The sequence below is a fragment of the Pholis gunnellus genome (assembly GCF_910591455.1).
Source record: "Pholis gunnellus genome assembly, chromosome: 6".
Lineage (NCBI taxonomy): Eukaryota > Metazoa > Chordata > Actinopteri > Perciformes > Pholidae > Pholis > Pholis gunnellus.
In genome coordinates this window covers 12,501,563-12,517,136 of record NC_136532.1, presented here as the reverse complement: position 1 = coordinate 12,517,136, position 15,574 = coordinate 12,501,563, and the positions used below count along the sequence as shown (strand labels likewise).

The 15,574-nt window shown below is 45.0% G+C and overlaps 3 protein-coding genes across 4 annotated transcripts; 1 reads left to right on the top strand and 2 right to left on the bottom strand.

Annotated features, from left to right (window-relative positions):
- Window positions 1–1,565: 1,565 nt before the first annotated feature.
- On the bottom strand, window positions 1,566–8,306 carry thoc5 (THO complex 5). 2 transcript variants are annotated; one of them, XM_079160529.1, is made up of 20 exons: window positions 8,284–8,306; window positions 7,847–7,948; window positions 7,092–7,235; window positions 6,715–6,828; window positions 6,243–6,340; window positions 5,989–6,135; window positions 5,786–5,900; window positions 5,416–5,548; window positions 5,231–5,308; window positions 5,012–5,055; window positions 4,167–4,266; window positions 3,392–3,500; window positions 3,131–3,232; window positions 2,950–3,046; window positions 2,748–2,859; window positions 2,553–2,656; window positions 2,362–2,449; window positions 2,156–2,271; window positions 1,879–2,069; window positions 1,566–1,775 (listed from the first exon to the last, which is right to left on the bottom strand). In XM_079160529.1, the coding sequence occupies exons 2-20, from the start codon at window positions 7,940–7,942 to the stop codon at window positions 1,712–1,714; spliced, it is 2,052 nt and encodes a 683-aa protein (XP_079016655.1). In that variant the 5' UTR covers window positions 7,943–7,948; window positions 8,284–8,306; the 3' UTR covers window positions 1,566–1,711. The 2 variants fall into 2 exon arrangements, with proteins under 2 accessions (XP_079016655.1, XP_079016654.1); XM_079160528.1 differs by having other exon boundaries at window positions 8,209–8,299.
- A 315-nt stretch (window positions 8,307–8,621) lies between these two features.
- On the bottom strand, window positions 8,622–13,628 carry tfip11 (tuftelin interacting protein 11). Its single transcript, XM_079160510.1, has 15 exons — window positions 13,517–13,628; window positions 12,874–13,081; window positions 12,410–12,593; window positions 12,155–12,311; window positions 11,928–12,055; window positions 11,651–11,812; window positions 11,224–11,415; window positions 10,901–11,080; window positions 10,639–10,773; window positions 10,436–10,539; window positions 10,154–10,322; window positions 9,797–10,040; window positions 9,529–9,671; window positions 9,243–9,408; window positions 8,622–9,119 (listed from the first exon to the last, which is right to left on the bottom strand). Exons 2-15 carry the CDS (start codon window positions 13,077–13,079, stop codon window positions 8,773–8,775), a joined length of 2,517 nt encoding a protein of 838 aa, XP_079016636.1. The 5' UTR covers window positions 13,080–13,081; window positions 13,517–13,628; the 3' UTR covers window positions 8,622–8,772.
- A 270-nt stretch (window positions 13,629–13,898) lies between these two features.
- Window positions 13,899–15,508, top strand: srrd (SRR1 domain containing). The gene is made up of 6 exons (XM_079161782.1): window positions 13,899–14,132; window positions 14,229–14,269; window positions 14,371–14,567; window positions 14,664–14,762; window positions 14,946–15,097; window positions 15,184–15,508. Exons 1-6 carry the CDS (start codon window positions 13,990–13,992, stop codon window positions 15,422–15,424), a joined length of 873 nt encoding a protein of 290 aa, XP_079017908.1. The 5' UTR covers window positions 13,899–13,989; the 3' UTR covers window positions 15,425–15,508.
- Window positions 15,509–15,574: the final 66 nt, after the last annotated feature.

Genomic DNA, 15,574 nt, shown 5'->3' with positions numbered 1-15,574 from the left:
GAATCCCGCTGACGGGGACCGCTACACAAACCTTTTAAGGGTTAGAGATGTCAAGATAATGTAAAGCTGAAGATTGTGACAGACATTGAATATAGAAACGTATATTTAAGAAGATACAAATGACTATATTATATTTACAGATACATCATTAAGAAAGACTTGAATTTTGCTTGTTGTGCACCTTAATGCAGCTTCTCCTCACAGGTGAACTGCAGCGTCTCACTCTTCTTGTCTGCAATGTTAGGACAATGATGAGTATGTGTTATGTATTTACTGCTGAGAATATGCAATATGAAACAAATAAAGAATGACAAATCAAACACAAAAGGCTTTTGGGAGAATCTGTTTACCTCTGAAAAAAACAACAACTAAGACAATCAATAGCACATTGACCTCGAGGGAGGATTTACGAAGGAGAAGTGTCAAGAGTAATCATAGAAGGTGCGAGGCCTGGAACTGCACTGCATTGCGGCTGAGGAGAGGGAGAGCTGTACCCCCTCCCCAACAGCAGCAACTGCACCGGTCCTCACGTCCCACAGACCACGCTCGTGTATAAATCAGGAGCAGTGCTGCTTGCTTGTACAGAACAGACTCAGTTCTGCCTCACAGCAAAGAGGAAAGTTCACACCCTGAAGCAGTGATTTTGTAATTACCAACACCATCCAGTATCAAGAGAAGGCATTAGATTAATATAGAACTAAATCAACGAGACACGTCATGACTCATTCTTCCACAGAAAATGTGTCGCTACATTTTTAATAGGGTTTATTAACGAGTACAGCAGCCGGTTACAAAAGCATTTCATCACCTGTTTTGTTTGGACACAGTTCTGACGTTGGACACACTTTGGCCGACATTGGAAGGATTTCTCTCCTGGCGGGATTTCAGGGTTCTCTTTGCATCCAATCTCGTTTCATCCGATAGATGGCTTTGTGTTAATGGGATCATCAACCACGTCACAAAACACAACAGGTGGAAGTCACAAATGACAAATGTCATTGCAAATGTTTTGAGAATTTGGAAAAAAAACTAGGAAGATAAAAGTATGAGTAGAAGTCCCTGATTGCAGTAACTCAACTAGTAATCAGCCCCAGTGGCTTCTTCCAATTACATACATCCATAAGTCTTTGAGGCATGGATGTCTGGATTCAGTTAAATCGTGCTGAATTAGCACTGCAATGTGCGAGAAAATTAGTGATATTCCGCCGTATACTTCTGTAGACTGCTGCTATCTAATCATAAAATGAGAGGAATCCTTGATGGAATTGGCATCAGCATCCTGAACAACAAGCTGTTTTTCTTCTATTAAAGCATCCAAGATGAAAAATGAAAAGGTCAAAGGCTAACTGTTGACTATAAAATATCATATTCCATGGACACAACTCTCTGGGGAAATGACTCAGCTCGCTGTAGCACTGAACCACAATGGCATAATAATCAGCCAGCGCCTATAAATAGAGCAGCGCAGAGAGAGGTGAGGGTGGAGAAGGATCAAACAGAGAAGCTTGGAGTGCACAACAAAGCACGGGTGCAACAGAACCTTAAATAGACCAGACACACACCGATTCAAGAAAATAACATGTTGTTTTTTTTATTGTCAAACAGGTAAAAAGACTTTTAAAAATGAATACTTTGCACGTCAAAGAGCCACAAAGATAAGCCGGAGGAGTTACAGTTGTGAAGTACAGCAGTGAGAATCACAAGGACAATTCTAGCGGTGACTGAAGAAGCCCTGAGGGTGGTTGTACTTGAACGGCTTCAGACGATTTGGACCCCTGTGAAAGAGAATGAGACGTCAGAGACGCAGTAAATCTATTCAGATACCAAACTGTCTTTTGACCACATCTTGTCTACGAATAGCTTCTGGTGACTGCGTACCTGACGGTGCGCAGACACATCTTTTCTCTAGGAAACTCTCGTGGTCCCTCCACGCTGTCATCTTGTCCTTCAGTCTCCAAATACACATCCAGGCAGACACACAGGCGTGAAAACTGATTGGTCAGGAGCTGGTGTCCTGGTCGTGGCCCCTGCAGTTCATTTTTGAACACATTGACCTCGCTCTCCATGGCCTAAAAAAGGAAAAGACGACTCAGTTAGAGCCTGAAATGTCTAGATGTAAAATGAGCTAATGATCGATATTGAAAAATGCTCGTACTCGAAGGTTGTCGTCGGTGCGTCCACTCTGCTCTCCCTTCCAGCTGAGGGAGAGGGAGAAAAGAGGAGAGACTTCTGGGTAACGGGGACTCAGCACCACAGCGGCCTGGAGGTGAGCTGAGGAAGAAAAAGGCAGGTGGGTTATAAGACACGTAAAAATCAATGTATCAATATTTACCAATTCTATCATCGGTGCTCGTAGTTTACCTGTGCCCCTTTCCACCACAGACATGAAGTACAGGTCGGTCTCCTTTGCCAGCCCAGCATCAGTCACATGACGAGTATATGGCAGTTCCTACCAAGAAAGAGAGATATCACAGTGAGACACGTCCTGCACGAGGAGTATCGTGTTCTTTTTAAACAGGTCTGTACGTATGTGTGTTTATACGTGTGCACACCATGTAGTCCTGGTGAGTGGTCTGGGTCCAGCGAGCTAAACGCGAGATGATCTTGGCAGGAAAGAGTTGCTGACACTCACTGGAGACGGGGATGATGCTGTGCTCTGGAGGACAGGAGCACAAACACACTCACTCAAAATGTCCCACCTCTTCTTCAGGAGTGATCGATGTGTGGTTGTTTACATATAAACGTACCTAGAGAGGCAAACTGTTTGTGCAAAGCCAAGCGGGACAGGAGTCGTCCCCTCAGCAGCTTCATGGTGGTCTCCATGTGGCTGGCACTCAGAGAACTGCCGACACACACGCCCTGGAAAAACATGAGCATGTATCAACGTGATGAGGCTGTAACGCGCAGAACGCGTGCACATCTGGGATAATACTCGATTTCAACACGCACCTCGGAAGGGTCTTTGGGAAAACGGAGTCCTCCTAGACTCTGAACCCACATGTAGGGATGGCCCAGATCCTCCACATAATCAGCAAAGGAAACAATCCTAATAGGAAAGTATGGGTTAATTCTGCTGGCTTGTGATTCGCTGAATATCTCCTCATTTCCTTTAAATACTTGACATCCTCACCCGACTTTATCAAACTGGTAGCGGTTAGCTGGATTGGGTGTTTCTCGTCCCTGGTCGCTGGTGTAGAGGCAGCTGAGTAGAGTGTCTGATTTCAGCAGGTCCCTGCAAAAGAAGACATCATTAGACTCAAGACAGGTCCGGGTTACTGTATTTATACCAGTAGGTCGTTTTAGTTTTCAGTAGACAAGGCATCCATCTTTACACACGTTTTACAAACAACACAGATGATAGAGAGATGATAAAATACACACACACACACACCCTGCACTGATGGCTGTGTTGAGGTCTGTGGCGGTGGAGACCTTGGTCTTGACTGTCATAATGTTCAGATTCATCAGGTAGTAGAAGTGGAGATGGAGGATGCTGCCATCTGTGGAGACATGATGGATAACACACGGTGATTAACTGATCCATTACTGGCTCAATACTCCCTCTATCCCCCTCTCTGTATTAATCCTCTCAGTGAGCGTCCCCAAGGGGTTTCTTTACACTGCAGCGCATTGGTGAACAATAACAGGGCGTGGCCGCGGCTCCCTCCAGGGGACACACACTGTGCTGATGGTCATCTTTCACGCTCCACTCTGTGGAATCACAGTGAACTCAGCGTCACTCCCCGACACCTACGCCGCTCACTTTTTGCTCTTACTGCAGTAAACGGACTGCTGCAGCTGGCAGCGGTGAAGATGAGCGGGGAGAGAGAAGCACTAGAAACACAAAGAGAAGTTAGAGAATATGCTTACAGCATGTTGTAGGTGCTGCAGACCCACAATGCTGCAAGCGTCTCTCTCTCTCTCTCTCTCTCCCTCCTCCCCCTTTAGGTAGAGTTACGTCTGCAATGCAGATCCCCCTATAATATGTCACTATTCCTTTTACTGCCAGCAGAGGGAACACGAGGTTCAAATGGTGTCATGACATCATAGCAGACTGGGTCACGCTTACTTCCTTTCACTCACTATCTGGTAGGTATAGAGTTACCACGATACACAGCACAGCTACGGATACATTACAGAGGACGAGTAAATGTGACATGAGTTACCTTTACACTTGAGGTCTAAGCAGAGGGACAGAGGGTGCCTTTTCAGCATCTCCCGTCGCCTGTCATCCAGCTGGCCACCTGTAGTCGGCCTTCTTCTCTTCTGTCAATAAAAAGCGAGAGAAAAAAAGAGATGAGGAGAAAGAAAGCGAGGCAAAGCGCATGTTTGACGTCGTGATATATTAAATAAATTAGAAAAACAATTAGCATCAAAATGTAGCTGCTTGCAGGAGAAACGTGCATTTGACTTCTATTGTTATGGATACAAGGAGGCAACAGCTCAAAGGAAAGGCTGGAAGAAGGTGTGTCAGATGAAAACGTGCTCTCTTGTATTGTTTATTTAGCTTATTTGCTGCTACCTGCCCGTTTGCACTATTGTACGTTTTAAATGATGCAATATGTGAATTGAATGGACCCTGTTGTACTTGGGAAAAGTTTAAGACAAATTTCCACTGAGGTGGACGATAAAAGATATCTAATCTGAGAGGTTATAAGCAGACATGCCAGACAGAGGTTGCAACCCATTTTATTCAAACTACACATTTACTTCACTAGAGAAGCATCCCAACAGAGAGGCCTGGTCCGGTGCTGAGTGTGCATGTCTGAGGTGGGCTCTGGTTACAGTCACCTAGCCATCCTGCTGGCACTCGCCCGGAAGCAGGAAGAGATCGATAGTGGCCACTCTCCAACCCGCCAGACCACAGCATGTGGCAGCTGGGACTTCTGAGACAAAGTGTGTGTCCGTTGCAAAGACGGGTATAATAAGAAATCGTTGAACTCACTGGCCGGAGGGAGTGTGTGCGCGCGCGTATGTGTGTGTTGGGAGTGAAGCCAGGCCTGAGACTCACCGTTTTCTCCTGCTCCTCCTCTGCATCGGAGTCACTCTCATCATCTAAATGAAACCAGGACAAAAATTATTATGATTTTTTTTTGTTGGAGACATCTCTCACAAATACAACATCTTGAAATATTAAGCAGCATTGAGTAAAACCGAAGATGAACTGCACATCAAAGCTACGTGTTTGAGTGATATGTGCGATGGCCGGCATGTAAAGTAGTGTTCGTACCCTGGGAATCTTCTGGAGGTTTGGACAGAGCCTTGGCCTCATCCACATCACCACTTATTGAGACACACAGGTTCTTGTCTGACATGGAAAGAAAAATAAATCACGACAATCAGGGCTTACACTCCATAAAGAAAACTCTACTTTGTCTTGAAACATAAGATATTCTTCCTCTAACGACGACTTACCACAGGCCTGGCCGTAGGCATTGGCTTGAACAAACAGGACATAGAGAGGTGGAGGCAGGTGGCGGGCAACCTCTGTCTGAATCTGAGCCTGTTCAAAAGGCATGGACAGGTACTCCTGCACTGGGATCGAGGCCTGGGGAAGAGGAGAGAGCAGAAATCGTATCGTCATTTAGGGGATTCATATGTGGTGTCCATTGGTGGTACAGCAGTTGAGACCGTCAATGAAGAAACAAATTAAGCAGTCAATATCATAAACGAACAAAACATTTTCAAAATCAATACTCCGAGCTGCTGCGACTGCAACGAAGCCCGAGTGAGAGCGTGGTCCTATCAAGACCCCTGTAATATGGCACCTAAACAGTTGCTATACCTGCATGATGGCATTGAGTCCTGGCTGCAGGCTTGTCAGATGTTCCTTCTTCACCTCGATGCTCTTCTGGATCTTCTCCTTTGTGGTCTGTGACTCTTTGTATTTCTCTGCCAGCCTGTATCCAAGCACACACTTTTAACCGCTGCTCTATACTCAAAAATAATTACGACTGTTTTGTTTTGATTTTGGGCTAGTTTGCATACCTCTTGCGCTGTTCGAGCTCCCAGTCCAGCCGTGCCAGTGTGAGCTGGTGAGGATCATTCTTTGTGAGCTGAGGCCTGGAAATGTCCTGCGGCGCCTCCTGGTAAAACTCCTCCTCGGGCACCAAGTCTATCTCCTCATGCTTAGACCTGGATCAGGGAAAGGTGTGTTAGAAACTATATTTGTAGTGAGTAACAATGGTTAACTTCAGCATATTTTCATGGGTAGTAAGTCGAAGGATATATTTTGTACTAACTTGAACTCCAGACACTTGCTGATCTCCTTCTGAAGATGCATCACTTCATACAGCAGGTTCTGTAACTGAAGGTGCAGCACATCCACTCTCTGCTTTGCCTGAAGGGAAAAAAAAGGTGGTTACAGTTTGTTTACAAAAACAACCCTGGAAATAAATACATGACAAACAATTTAGCAAGAATCAGAACCAGGACTCGATAAGAACAAGGATCAATAAGCAGGATTCAAAACTGGATCAATGAAGTCTAAATGAAACAAACCCGAGGGCGTATACGTTCTATCTGCTGACAGTGGCAGCTACTGCGGTTTGGTGGCAAAAGTAGAAACAACGTTCTTGGTGTTCCTCATCAGCACAAAAGAGAGTCGAGGCAGCACTTTTTCAGCAAATGAATGGAGTGAACTTAAGCTACGCTGGTATTTCTGTTAATATCTCAGGGAAGCTGGACAGCCTGTGAGAGTCGTGTGGGAGTTACCTCGTGCGTCTGGTCTCTGCCTCTCTTCAGTCGCATATGAGCCAGACGATTGAGTTTTTTCAGATTCATGAAGTGGATGCAGCTCTGCATGCGTCTCTGCTCCACCTCAGCGCACTGAGAACAGACAAAACTAGTTAGACTTCATCATTGTGGTGGAGACACACAATCAACTTTGGTGGTGATCATATATACAATGTTGTGATGCATTAGATTTACCAATACCACAAGTAAGTACCACGTGTATAAAGTTTCTGCAGTGACAAGCAAGCACATCATGTTGATGAATTCAACGAGTCTGACAAACACCGACTATGGAATCACTCTATAATGACTAAGTATTTTGAGTGTGCGAACTATCTTAAATATAAGATTCTTACCCCGTCTTTGGCTCCATTGGCTTTCAGCTCCTGAATCTCACTCATGAGTGTGGCCAAACTCTCACATGACTCTTTGTACTGCAGGAAGTCCTGCTCAGGGTCCCTGGCATCCAGCTCCACCTCCTCACTGTACACACGCACATCCTGGAAAATACATCAATACATATATGGATCACACCACTGTCGACCATGCTTTAACTTGACCCCACTCAAGTGCTGAATCCACTACAACACAACTAGCCGGCAAGTGGTGAGTGAGTTAAGTCAGGACCCAGACTCTGAACTTCACCATTGAGAACTTATATTTGTATGGTATCTGATTGGTAACAATATAACGTTCGTGCTTAGAAATAGTGTTACATTAAACCTAGTCCTTGCGCCCATATTTCATTCATCAACATTTGTGTTTCAATCACAGGAGGACCTTCATCCAAATCCCAAAAACGGATTAAATCTCGTGTAGACTATTACACACACTCACACCTTTTATGACAAGACGTGAACAATGTAACTCGCTAGAGTGGATGAAGTACTTGGTACCTCTGCGTCTAACGTTATTTAAATTTGAAAACAAACTTGCTCGACTGTTTTGATTTTTGTATCTCGGCTACATTAACCTTGTCGGGGTGTATTTAATCTGCTGACAGAAGACTTTAGCCCCAGGCCTTCTGCTGTTGGTCTCCCTACACACTGCTGCACTCTGCGGCCCCTCAGTCGCCCTAATCCGGTCCGATTCGGCGGCGTCCTAACTTTACCTGCGGATCTCCCTCTCCACGACCTCGCTTCATCTCCGGTGTTCCTCCTTCAGTGCGAAGAACCTTCGGCTTCCGCTTCTTCAGGGCGTCCGACATGTCTGGCTGGATAACGATAGTGAATATATAGGCTTAAAATAATAAAGTATCGATAAAAACGTAAGCCAGTTACAGTAACGTAACAACATTATTTTTCTATTAGCAAACTAGCGAATGTTAGCACTGTAGCTCTGCAATGGCTGACTAACGTTAGCTTTTTGGCTAGCAACCGTTAGCTTGTCGGCTCACAAAGGCAGCTTTCCAATCAGTTACACAGCCGTCAATATAGTGTATGTTTGATGTGATGTGTATAAATAGACACATACCTCCGTGTAGCAAAGATACGTCTGTGTTTTTAAAATCGTGCTCAAATGCACATGTAACGTTACAGTACAGAGTACCTTGTTAAGCCGTCGAGGATGGACGGAAGCCCCGCTTTGCCAAAAAAAAGCGGAGCTGTTAAACCAGCAGCGACACTGCCACCCACAAAAAAGGAAATAACCGGCATTGCAAGCCATGCAAAGAAGCGCATTACACTAATAAATATACACAGTACAGTAGAATTAGCAAAACATAAATATTTAAGGAAGGAAGAGAACATTGCCTTGCCTGTGTTGAATGCAAAACCTTCTGAAAACCAACCATATCATATACATCCCATATGAACTATACTGTTCAAGTACAGTACAGGAACATTTCACATCTGATTAAAACAAAAACATAACAGGCCACATACATTCAAAAATGATTTATTCAATTATAGTGACACTTTAAGAATGTACAAAGACACATATGACAAGGATCAGCATACTGAAGTTACATAATGGCAAACGTTTGCTCTACCAATGCTCTTTAACACTAAGCAGGACAAAGAATCAGTCAGTCCACCCTCACTTGGCCATATCGATCAGACTCTGCAAAGACGTGGGCACCCAAGTCTTCTCTCCTTGCACAAAAACAACCCCTCTGTCTATGTAGATGACAATACGCCCAAAAGTGTACAGCTGTTTGCCCTCGTGCCGTTTGGCCACTAAGGGCATAAAGACAATGTTGTTCTCCTCTGCCTTAGTCTGGATAAGATCTTTAAAATTAGTCGGCACACCAGCACTGATGCCTCTGTGAGCCACACTCTCGGCATCTCTGCGCTCCTGCATCGCTTCGTACTGGAAGTCCTTTCGTCTCTCGGTCTGCGTTAGGTATGCAACATTCTCCCTGGCACCAGGTTGCATATATCCACCTGTGGATATGAAAAAGAATGAGTGCTGTAGTACGTTATGGCTGCATAATTATAATTTCATAGAGGAATGCTGTTCTATAGGTTTCATATGTTTATTTTCTGAGACTGTGTATTAATACTAACCCATGCCTGAAGACACTGCGCGGTTCATGATGTCCAGAGCTTCGTTGAATTTCTCTTTAATGAGCGGTTGTAACAACAAGGCGTCACTAAACATGCTTTTCCAGCCCAGGTACCATTTAGTGATTTCCTCATAGTTAGGACTGTTGCTCAACCATGAACACAGGACCTGTAATCATCAAAACACATAAAGTCACAAAAACATTTCATAAAATTCAATTTATACAATAATCAAATGGTTAAGTGCTTCTTAATCACTTTTCTGTTCTGTGTAAGGATATTCACTGACCTGCAACCACTTGGTAAAGAAGTTTTTGTCCAGCAGGGACACCAGGCTGGAGGGGGACAACATGCCCTCCCAGTCCATCACCCAGTGAAATGGCTCCATCTGCTGCTGGTGAGGGTTGATAACCAGCTCCTCCAGACACAGAGCTGAGGAGGGACACAGAAGCCACCGTATGAAGAAGAGAAACCAGTGGCAAAAAGGAGAGACATGGAAGGAAAATAATACATTTTCTTCCACTGCAATGCCATACTTCAGGCTGAAAAAGACATACCGAGTTTAGGGATGATATTTTTCACCATGAAGGCCTCCCATGCACCTGGAGTGAAAACATCTTTCCAAGGCTGCAGGATGAGGCGGGCTGAAGTGTCGCTGGGATGCCATCGCTGCAAGGCATTGGATAGTTTGCTCCTGATTGGTGGGTACAGAGGCTCTAGACGTGATTGGAGCAGAGGCAGCCAAGGATGGATCCAGGAGTGGATGGGGACCGTGTCAGTTAAAGGGTTCCAGTTATCCACCTATCAAACAGAAAACAGAGATGAATAAAAACACATCGCTATGTAGAAATGATCAAAAACCGTTGTTTCTCTACATCTAAGTAAGCGTGTCTTTAAGTGGAGATGTGTCTTGCCTCTCGCTGTAGCCGGGGTAAGATCAGCTGCTCCATCAGGTGATCCAGGATCCACAGGGGGAGAATAGGAGCCCACACTTCCACGCAGTCCACCATTGGCCCCACTGTACGAGGCTGCCAGCCTGACACACAGGGCCGCATCACTGGCATCCACACTTCCCACAACAGTCTAGAGCGACAAAGACAGGACACACATGTCATCAAAAACAAGCTTTAACACCCAGCCAGCCGAATTAAAGCATGTGAATGCGTGAGCACAGCTTAGTTTGTGTGTAAAATGACCTGTGGTAAGGGTCCATGTTTGAATCTGGGGCACTGCTGTGGAAGTCTCTAGATTCGAGGATAGCTCTCCACTGACCGATGTCTTCCAGACAAAAAGAGCTGTCCTGAAATAGTGAAAGAACAGTCTGAGAAGTGGTAGCTTATCAATGATAAGATGAGTAAGTGATAAGTTATCTCAGAAGGAGCTAATTGCAAAAGCATACCTTCAGAGGGTCCCAGGTGCGAAGTTTCTCTTTGAGTAATGGCTGAAGAACAGCTACAGCTAAGTCCGCCAATCCCATAGTCTTGTATTCTTCATAATAGTCTGTTTGTAAAGTCTCAAAGATCTGGGCGCACTCCTGAAGACAGAGAAGGAAGGCACCAAAACAATCACCTATGTGGATGTAATAACAGAGCAAGGACTAACAAACTGAGGCAGCCTGATAACTGTAGCTGTGTGTCTGTGTGTGTTCACTGTATATGCACCTGCAGGGTTGGTGCCTCCCCAGGTGCCATCTCCCCAGAAGGAAAACGTGCCACCAATGCCAGAACGGCCTCCATTCTCTGAATGGCATCTTGCTCTGCATCCAGTCTGCTCTGCAGCGCTCGTGACTCGTGGCTCAGAGACACAACTACATCCTTTTCATGCTGCAGACGTCTGGCGGACTACCGGAGGCGGGAAATAAGATAGCAAAAGAGACAGCGTGTCAGTATGTCGAAGAAGAAGAAGAAGTAGCAGAGTGGTATATAGAAACATGTAGAAAGTGATTGCTGTAGATATTTGGCAGATATTTTCGATTCCTTCATACCTGTAATATGTCCTGTTCGGTGAGGTCTATCAGTAGCTGCAGGTTATGTTCGAGTTCAGGGAGAGCAAAGCCAGATCCCTTCTGATCCTGAGTGGACAGGCTTGGTGGGCCTTCATCTGGAACACTGTGCTTGTTGGACATCTGGCTGTAACTGTAATAAACCTTTTGTTCTCTTCCAGTCATATCTATCACCTGAAGATGGGAACAATTATGGGGAAAATAAGATTCAGAGACAAAAATGGTAGCCAACATTTTGCTTACATTCACATTATAAAGTCATGCACAGGGGCTTGTACCAAGTGTAAAAGCACAATTAACTTAAGTCCCTGATGCTTATTATAACATTATGCCTAATTCAAAAGTGCCACATTAACATTCCTGTAAGACAGACGCAAAGGAGTGTTAATGCAAGTCTTTTCAAACCTACCTTGACCTGTGCCAACTCTCCAGCGGACGGCACTGTACTGCGCATTGCCAGCTTGCCTTTAGACTTCAGCTCGTCCACAGTTCTGTAGGAGTACTTGGGTTTCTTCTTTCCTACAGACCCTGCAGGATCCTTACGCCACTGGCCTAGCTCCTTCTGAAACTCCTACACATTGAGAGTAATGTCAAAACAATGTTGAATCACTTATGCCATTTGATCCAACAGAGGGTGTAGCTGGAAAAAGAAGAAACTACATTATTTTCCGACAACACTTTTTTACCTTTTCCTCCTCTTCCTCCGAGTCAACCACAGGAAAATCCTGAAGACTCTGCTGTGTTCGCTCATTGCCATAAGCACCCACTGCTCCCTTGCCTTTACGAAGCTTTGCCTCAATGGGGTTTATAATACCTGCAGTAATGAGAGGGTGCAAAGTTAGAGTATTTTAACTCTGGTCTGATACTCTACTGTACAAAATGTGTACAACATAGCCTCCTCAGGCCCACCCACCTTGAGCATTCTTGCCCAGGCCTTTGCCGGGTTGGTAGCCCATTTTCTGCAGAAGTTTCTGTCCGATTCCCTTTGTGTGCTTCTCCCAGTTACCGATGCCTTTACCAGACTGTATGCCACCTGCAAACCTCTGGGACTGGTGACCCCGTAAATTACCCTAGCAAAAAAATAAAATAAATACCATATGTCAAAAAATACATATTTTGGGGACAAAATACTGTAATAGGTAAATAATATAAACTCAACAAAATGTACCATCTGGAGTTTTTTGGGTGCAGTGCCGCGAGGAGGGGGAGGTGCTGAGGGACCCTCATCTTCAGAGTCATCAGAGCCTCCTCCTCCTCCTTCTTCTTCTTTTTGCTGTTGGCGTTTCTCCTCAGCTGCAGCCTTACGCAGACCACCACTCACAAAGTTCACTGGAGCAGTGTAGTCTTTAGATCTAGAAAAAAAAAACACAAACAATTTACAATTCTGTTACAAAAAACCCACAGCAGTTGGCGTTCATGTGGACTATTTCTGTTGGAATGACGACAATGGGGTTTGTACTTAAGTCTGTTCCCCTTTGAATAGCATTTCCCTTCTGTGTTTCCCACCATTGGGGTTTAGGGTTTAGGTTAGGGTTAGACGTAGCAAAGGTAACTAGTTGGGTTTAGGGTTGGTTTCAGATTGAGGTACCACAACAGGAGCATTGGGGCAACAAAAATAAACCCATGCCTTACTTCTTGCCTCCAAAGCTAGGCCTCTCATCCTCGTCTGAGTCCTTGTCAGCCCAGATGCCATAGGTGGCCTGGTCCTTGGTCTGCCTGTGTCTGCGGCGGTCTGGATTGAACTCATTGGCCAGGTCCCAGTCTGTCACCTCAAAGCTCTCCACCTCAACACCTTCCTCTTCCTCCTCTCTCCTCCCATACAGATGGGACATGGACATCTCTGGATATCAATAACAAAGTACCAAGACGGTTAAAGTACTGTGAAAACTCAACATAATAAGCTGCATCAAGAAGCCATCTCCATGATGAAAGCTCGCGAAGACGTCTAGAAGTTGAGGTTCCTTGATTGTTTCGTTAGCTATGATCATGTGTGTATTGTCTCTGGGCCAGATATGAAGTAAACAACATTTAGCTAGTATTTGAACTCAAAGAAAGATACAAACAGCATAATCTCAAATAGCTGGCTAGCTATGAAACACCATTAACGTACTATTTGTAAACATTCCTTAACAACTAACGTTACATAGATCTTCCTCTATGAAGGAACAACAACGTGAAGACAGTATTTACTTGCAAAAGCTAACGTTAGCTGACGTAAACGGCGCGCTTTACCGTGAGTGTTGGGTAATGATGTTAAAAGTTTTCTATAACTCACCCCAAACGTTCTTTATCACCCTATCCGGAAACTAGCTAAACATGAATTCCTCTGTGTCAGTAATGAAAGTTAAACTAAGGTATTATTTTTACACCATGTTTTACGAAAACACAAGTACTTCCGGTTGACGCCGTAACTGCCGGTGTTGCACCAAACGTTGTACCTTGTTTATACCATGAAACAGTGAATCCTTTTTTAACACACATTAACTCATTTCATAGTGGTTCAGTGCTCCGGACAGCTACGTGCCCCCCATCACTACTCGTCTATGGTCTACAGTCCGTGTATTAACTACGATTTACTGGTAATTTGACAACATTTGGCATGACACCGGAACAGGATATGCTTGTGTTACTCTCAAAACAGTCCTATTTGCCTCACACTCGCCAACCCATGGCAGCACTTAAATAATAACTTTTGTCGAAAAATAAATAAATAAAAAATTGTCACATGTCACCTGTGAAATAGCATAGATGTCGGACACCGGGGAGGAGTGGCAGGTGGCCCGGCGACGAAAAGGCGCAGCGCGGAAAACAAAATCACTTCAGGTGTCGTCAACATGCAGCCAGGAGGAGCTGGATATCGGGAAAACTGTCAAACGAATACGAGACACAGTGTAAAAAGTCTAAGTCCAGCTATGCAGCAGTCTCCTGCAATATTGTTCATGTTTCATGCGGAGTTCAGTAATTCTGCTTATCCTCCCACTCTGTAGGTCTGAGCTGAGATGCGAGGACTTTTGGCACGAGTGGAAAAGTGAGTAAGCTGGACAAGTGGAGTTATTACAAAATATTTAGTTTGGCTGTGGAATCATTTAGCTTGCGGCTCATTGACCCTTTCAGCACTCTTGTGTTCAGAGGCAGGATCCGCAGCCCTATCCAAACCTCCAGAGAACAGGGACACCGAGGGCCCCGCCGACCAGCTGGGGAGCAGCAAAGATGACAGACTATGTCAACAGCTGGAGTGTGTGTGTTATGGCCTTGGCTCCTTTTCCTCCTGTGTCTCGGCTCGCTTCCAGCTTGCCATGTTGCTGCTGCTGCTGGATGCAGGACAGGTTAGAGGATATTTTTTATCCAATGAGATAACAAACCGTCTACATGAGATCCTGTTCATTTTTAAGATCTGCGTCTCACTGCCCCCCTCCCTTCAGATCCCACTGAAGGACTGCTCTGTTTATGATCCGGCATTCTCATCTGGAGAGAGGGCTGTTTTGAGAGAGCTGGGTCTGACTGTACTCACAGAGAATGAGGTCAGTTGTTGGCCACTCTTGTTTTTTTAACTTGTCAGCACTGCCAGGTGGATAAACATGCATCAATATATTCAAACCTAACATGACTTACCTCAAGCAAGTTTCAGGTCGCTTGATTTTCTTAGCTTCCTGGCTGCCCGTAAGGTAGGAAATCAGTGCATTCTCTCTACCTGTATTGTGCAGGAGGGGAAGCGTCTGGCGACTAAGCCCACGCTCTTTTACCTGATGCATTGTGGGAAAGCCCTGTACAACAACCTTCTGTGGAAGAACTGGAGTGTGCAATGTCTTCCTCTGATGATACTCATTGGAAACGGCTTCAATGGCATGATGGACAGGTTAGTACAAGACATGAATGAGGGAGATGATGTTTAAGAAACTGGAGGAGAGGAGAGGTGATGATTCCTGTCTGTCGTCCCAACAGAACAGTTGGGAGGGAGTTCCAGCGGGACTACAGCTACATTACTCAGGCAGTGTCTGTTTGTGAGGAGAGACGGCTGCCCTGTCCGTCCCGTCTGATTGACGTCTTCAGTGACACCGCAGTCATCACCTTTCCCACCGGCAGCCTGAACAGACTCCCACAATCCACCTGGGCAGAGCCGCCCGAACCACAGTACCAACACTGCTCTGATCTGGAGATAATTCAGAGGGAAACCAAGAGCTGATAGAGGAGATGAACAGGAAATGGACACTTTGTTTTCTATTGTTGCTATTTGTATAAGATTTATTTTTAAATAAATGAGTCCTGCTTCAAATTGAGGATTTTAAATCTTGCAATACTATCATGGTAGTTTGTTTTAAGGCCTTATTTGGAA

Coding starts and splice junctions, on each gene's coding strand:
- thoc5 (XM_079160529.1), bottom strand. CDS start 7,942: ATGTCGGACGCCCTGAAGAAGCGGAAGCCGAAGGTTCTTCGCACTGAA. Junction 5,901..5,988: donor GAGCTCGAACAGCGCAAGAG/GTATGCAAACTA, acceptor GCTTGGATACAG/GCTGGCAGAGAAATACAAAG. Junction 2,272..2,361: donor TGTGGTGGAAAGGGGCACAG/GTAAACTACGAG, acceptor TTTCTTCCTCAG/CTCACCTCCAGGCCGCTGTG.
- tfip11 (XM_079160510.1), bottom strand. CDS start 13,079: ATGTCCATGTCCCATCTGTATGGGAGGAGAGAGGAGGAAGAGGAAGGT. Junction 12,594..12,873: donor CCTAGCTTTGGAGGCAAGAA/GTAAGGCATGGG, acceptor TTTTTTTTCTAG/ATCTAAAGACTACACTGCTC. Junction 9,409..9,528: donor TCTTTACCAAGTGGTTGCAG/GTCAGTGAATAT, acceptor TGATGATTACAG/GTCCTGTGTTCATGGTTGAG.
- srrd (XM_079161782.1), top strand. CDS start 13,990: ATGTCGGACACCGGGGAGGAGTGGCAGGTGGCCCGGCGACGAAAAGGC. Junction 14,763..14,945: donor CTGTACTCACAGAGAATGAG/GTCAGTTGTTGG, acceptor TGTATTGTGCAG/GAGGGGAAGCGTCTGGCGAC. Junction 15,098..15,183: donor TTCAATGGCATGATGGACAG/GTTAGTACAAGA, acceptor TCGTCCCAACAG/AACAGTTGGGAGGGAGTTCC.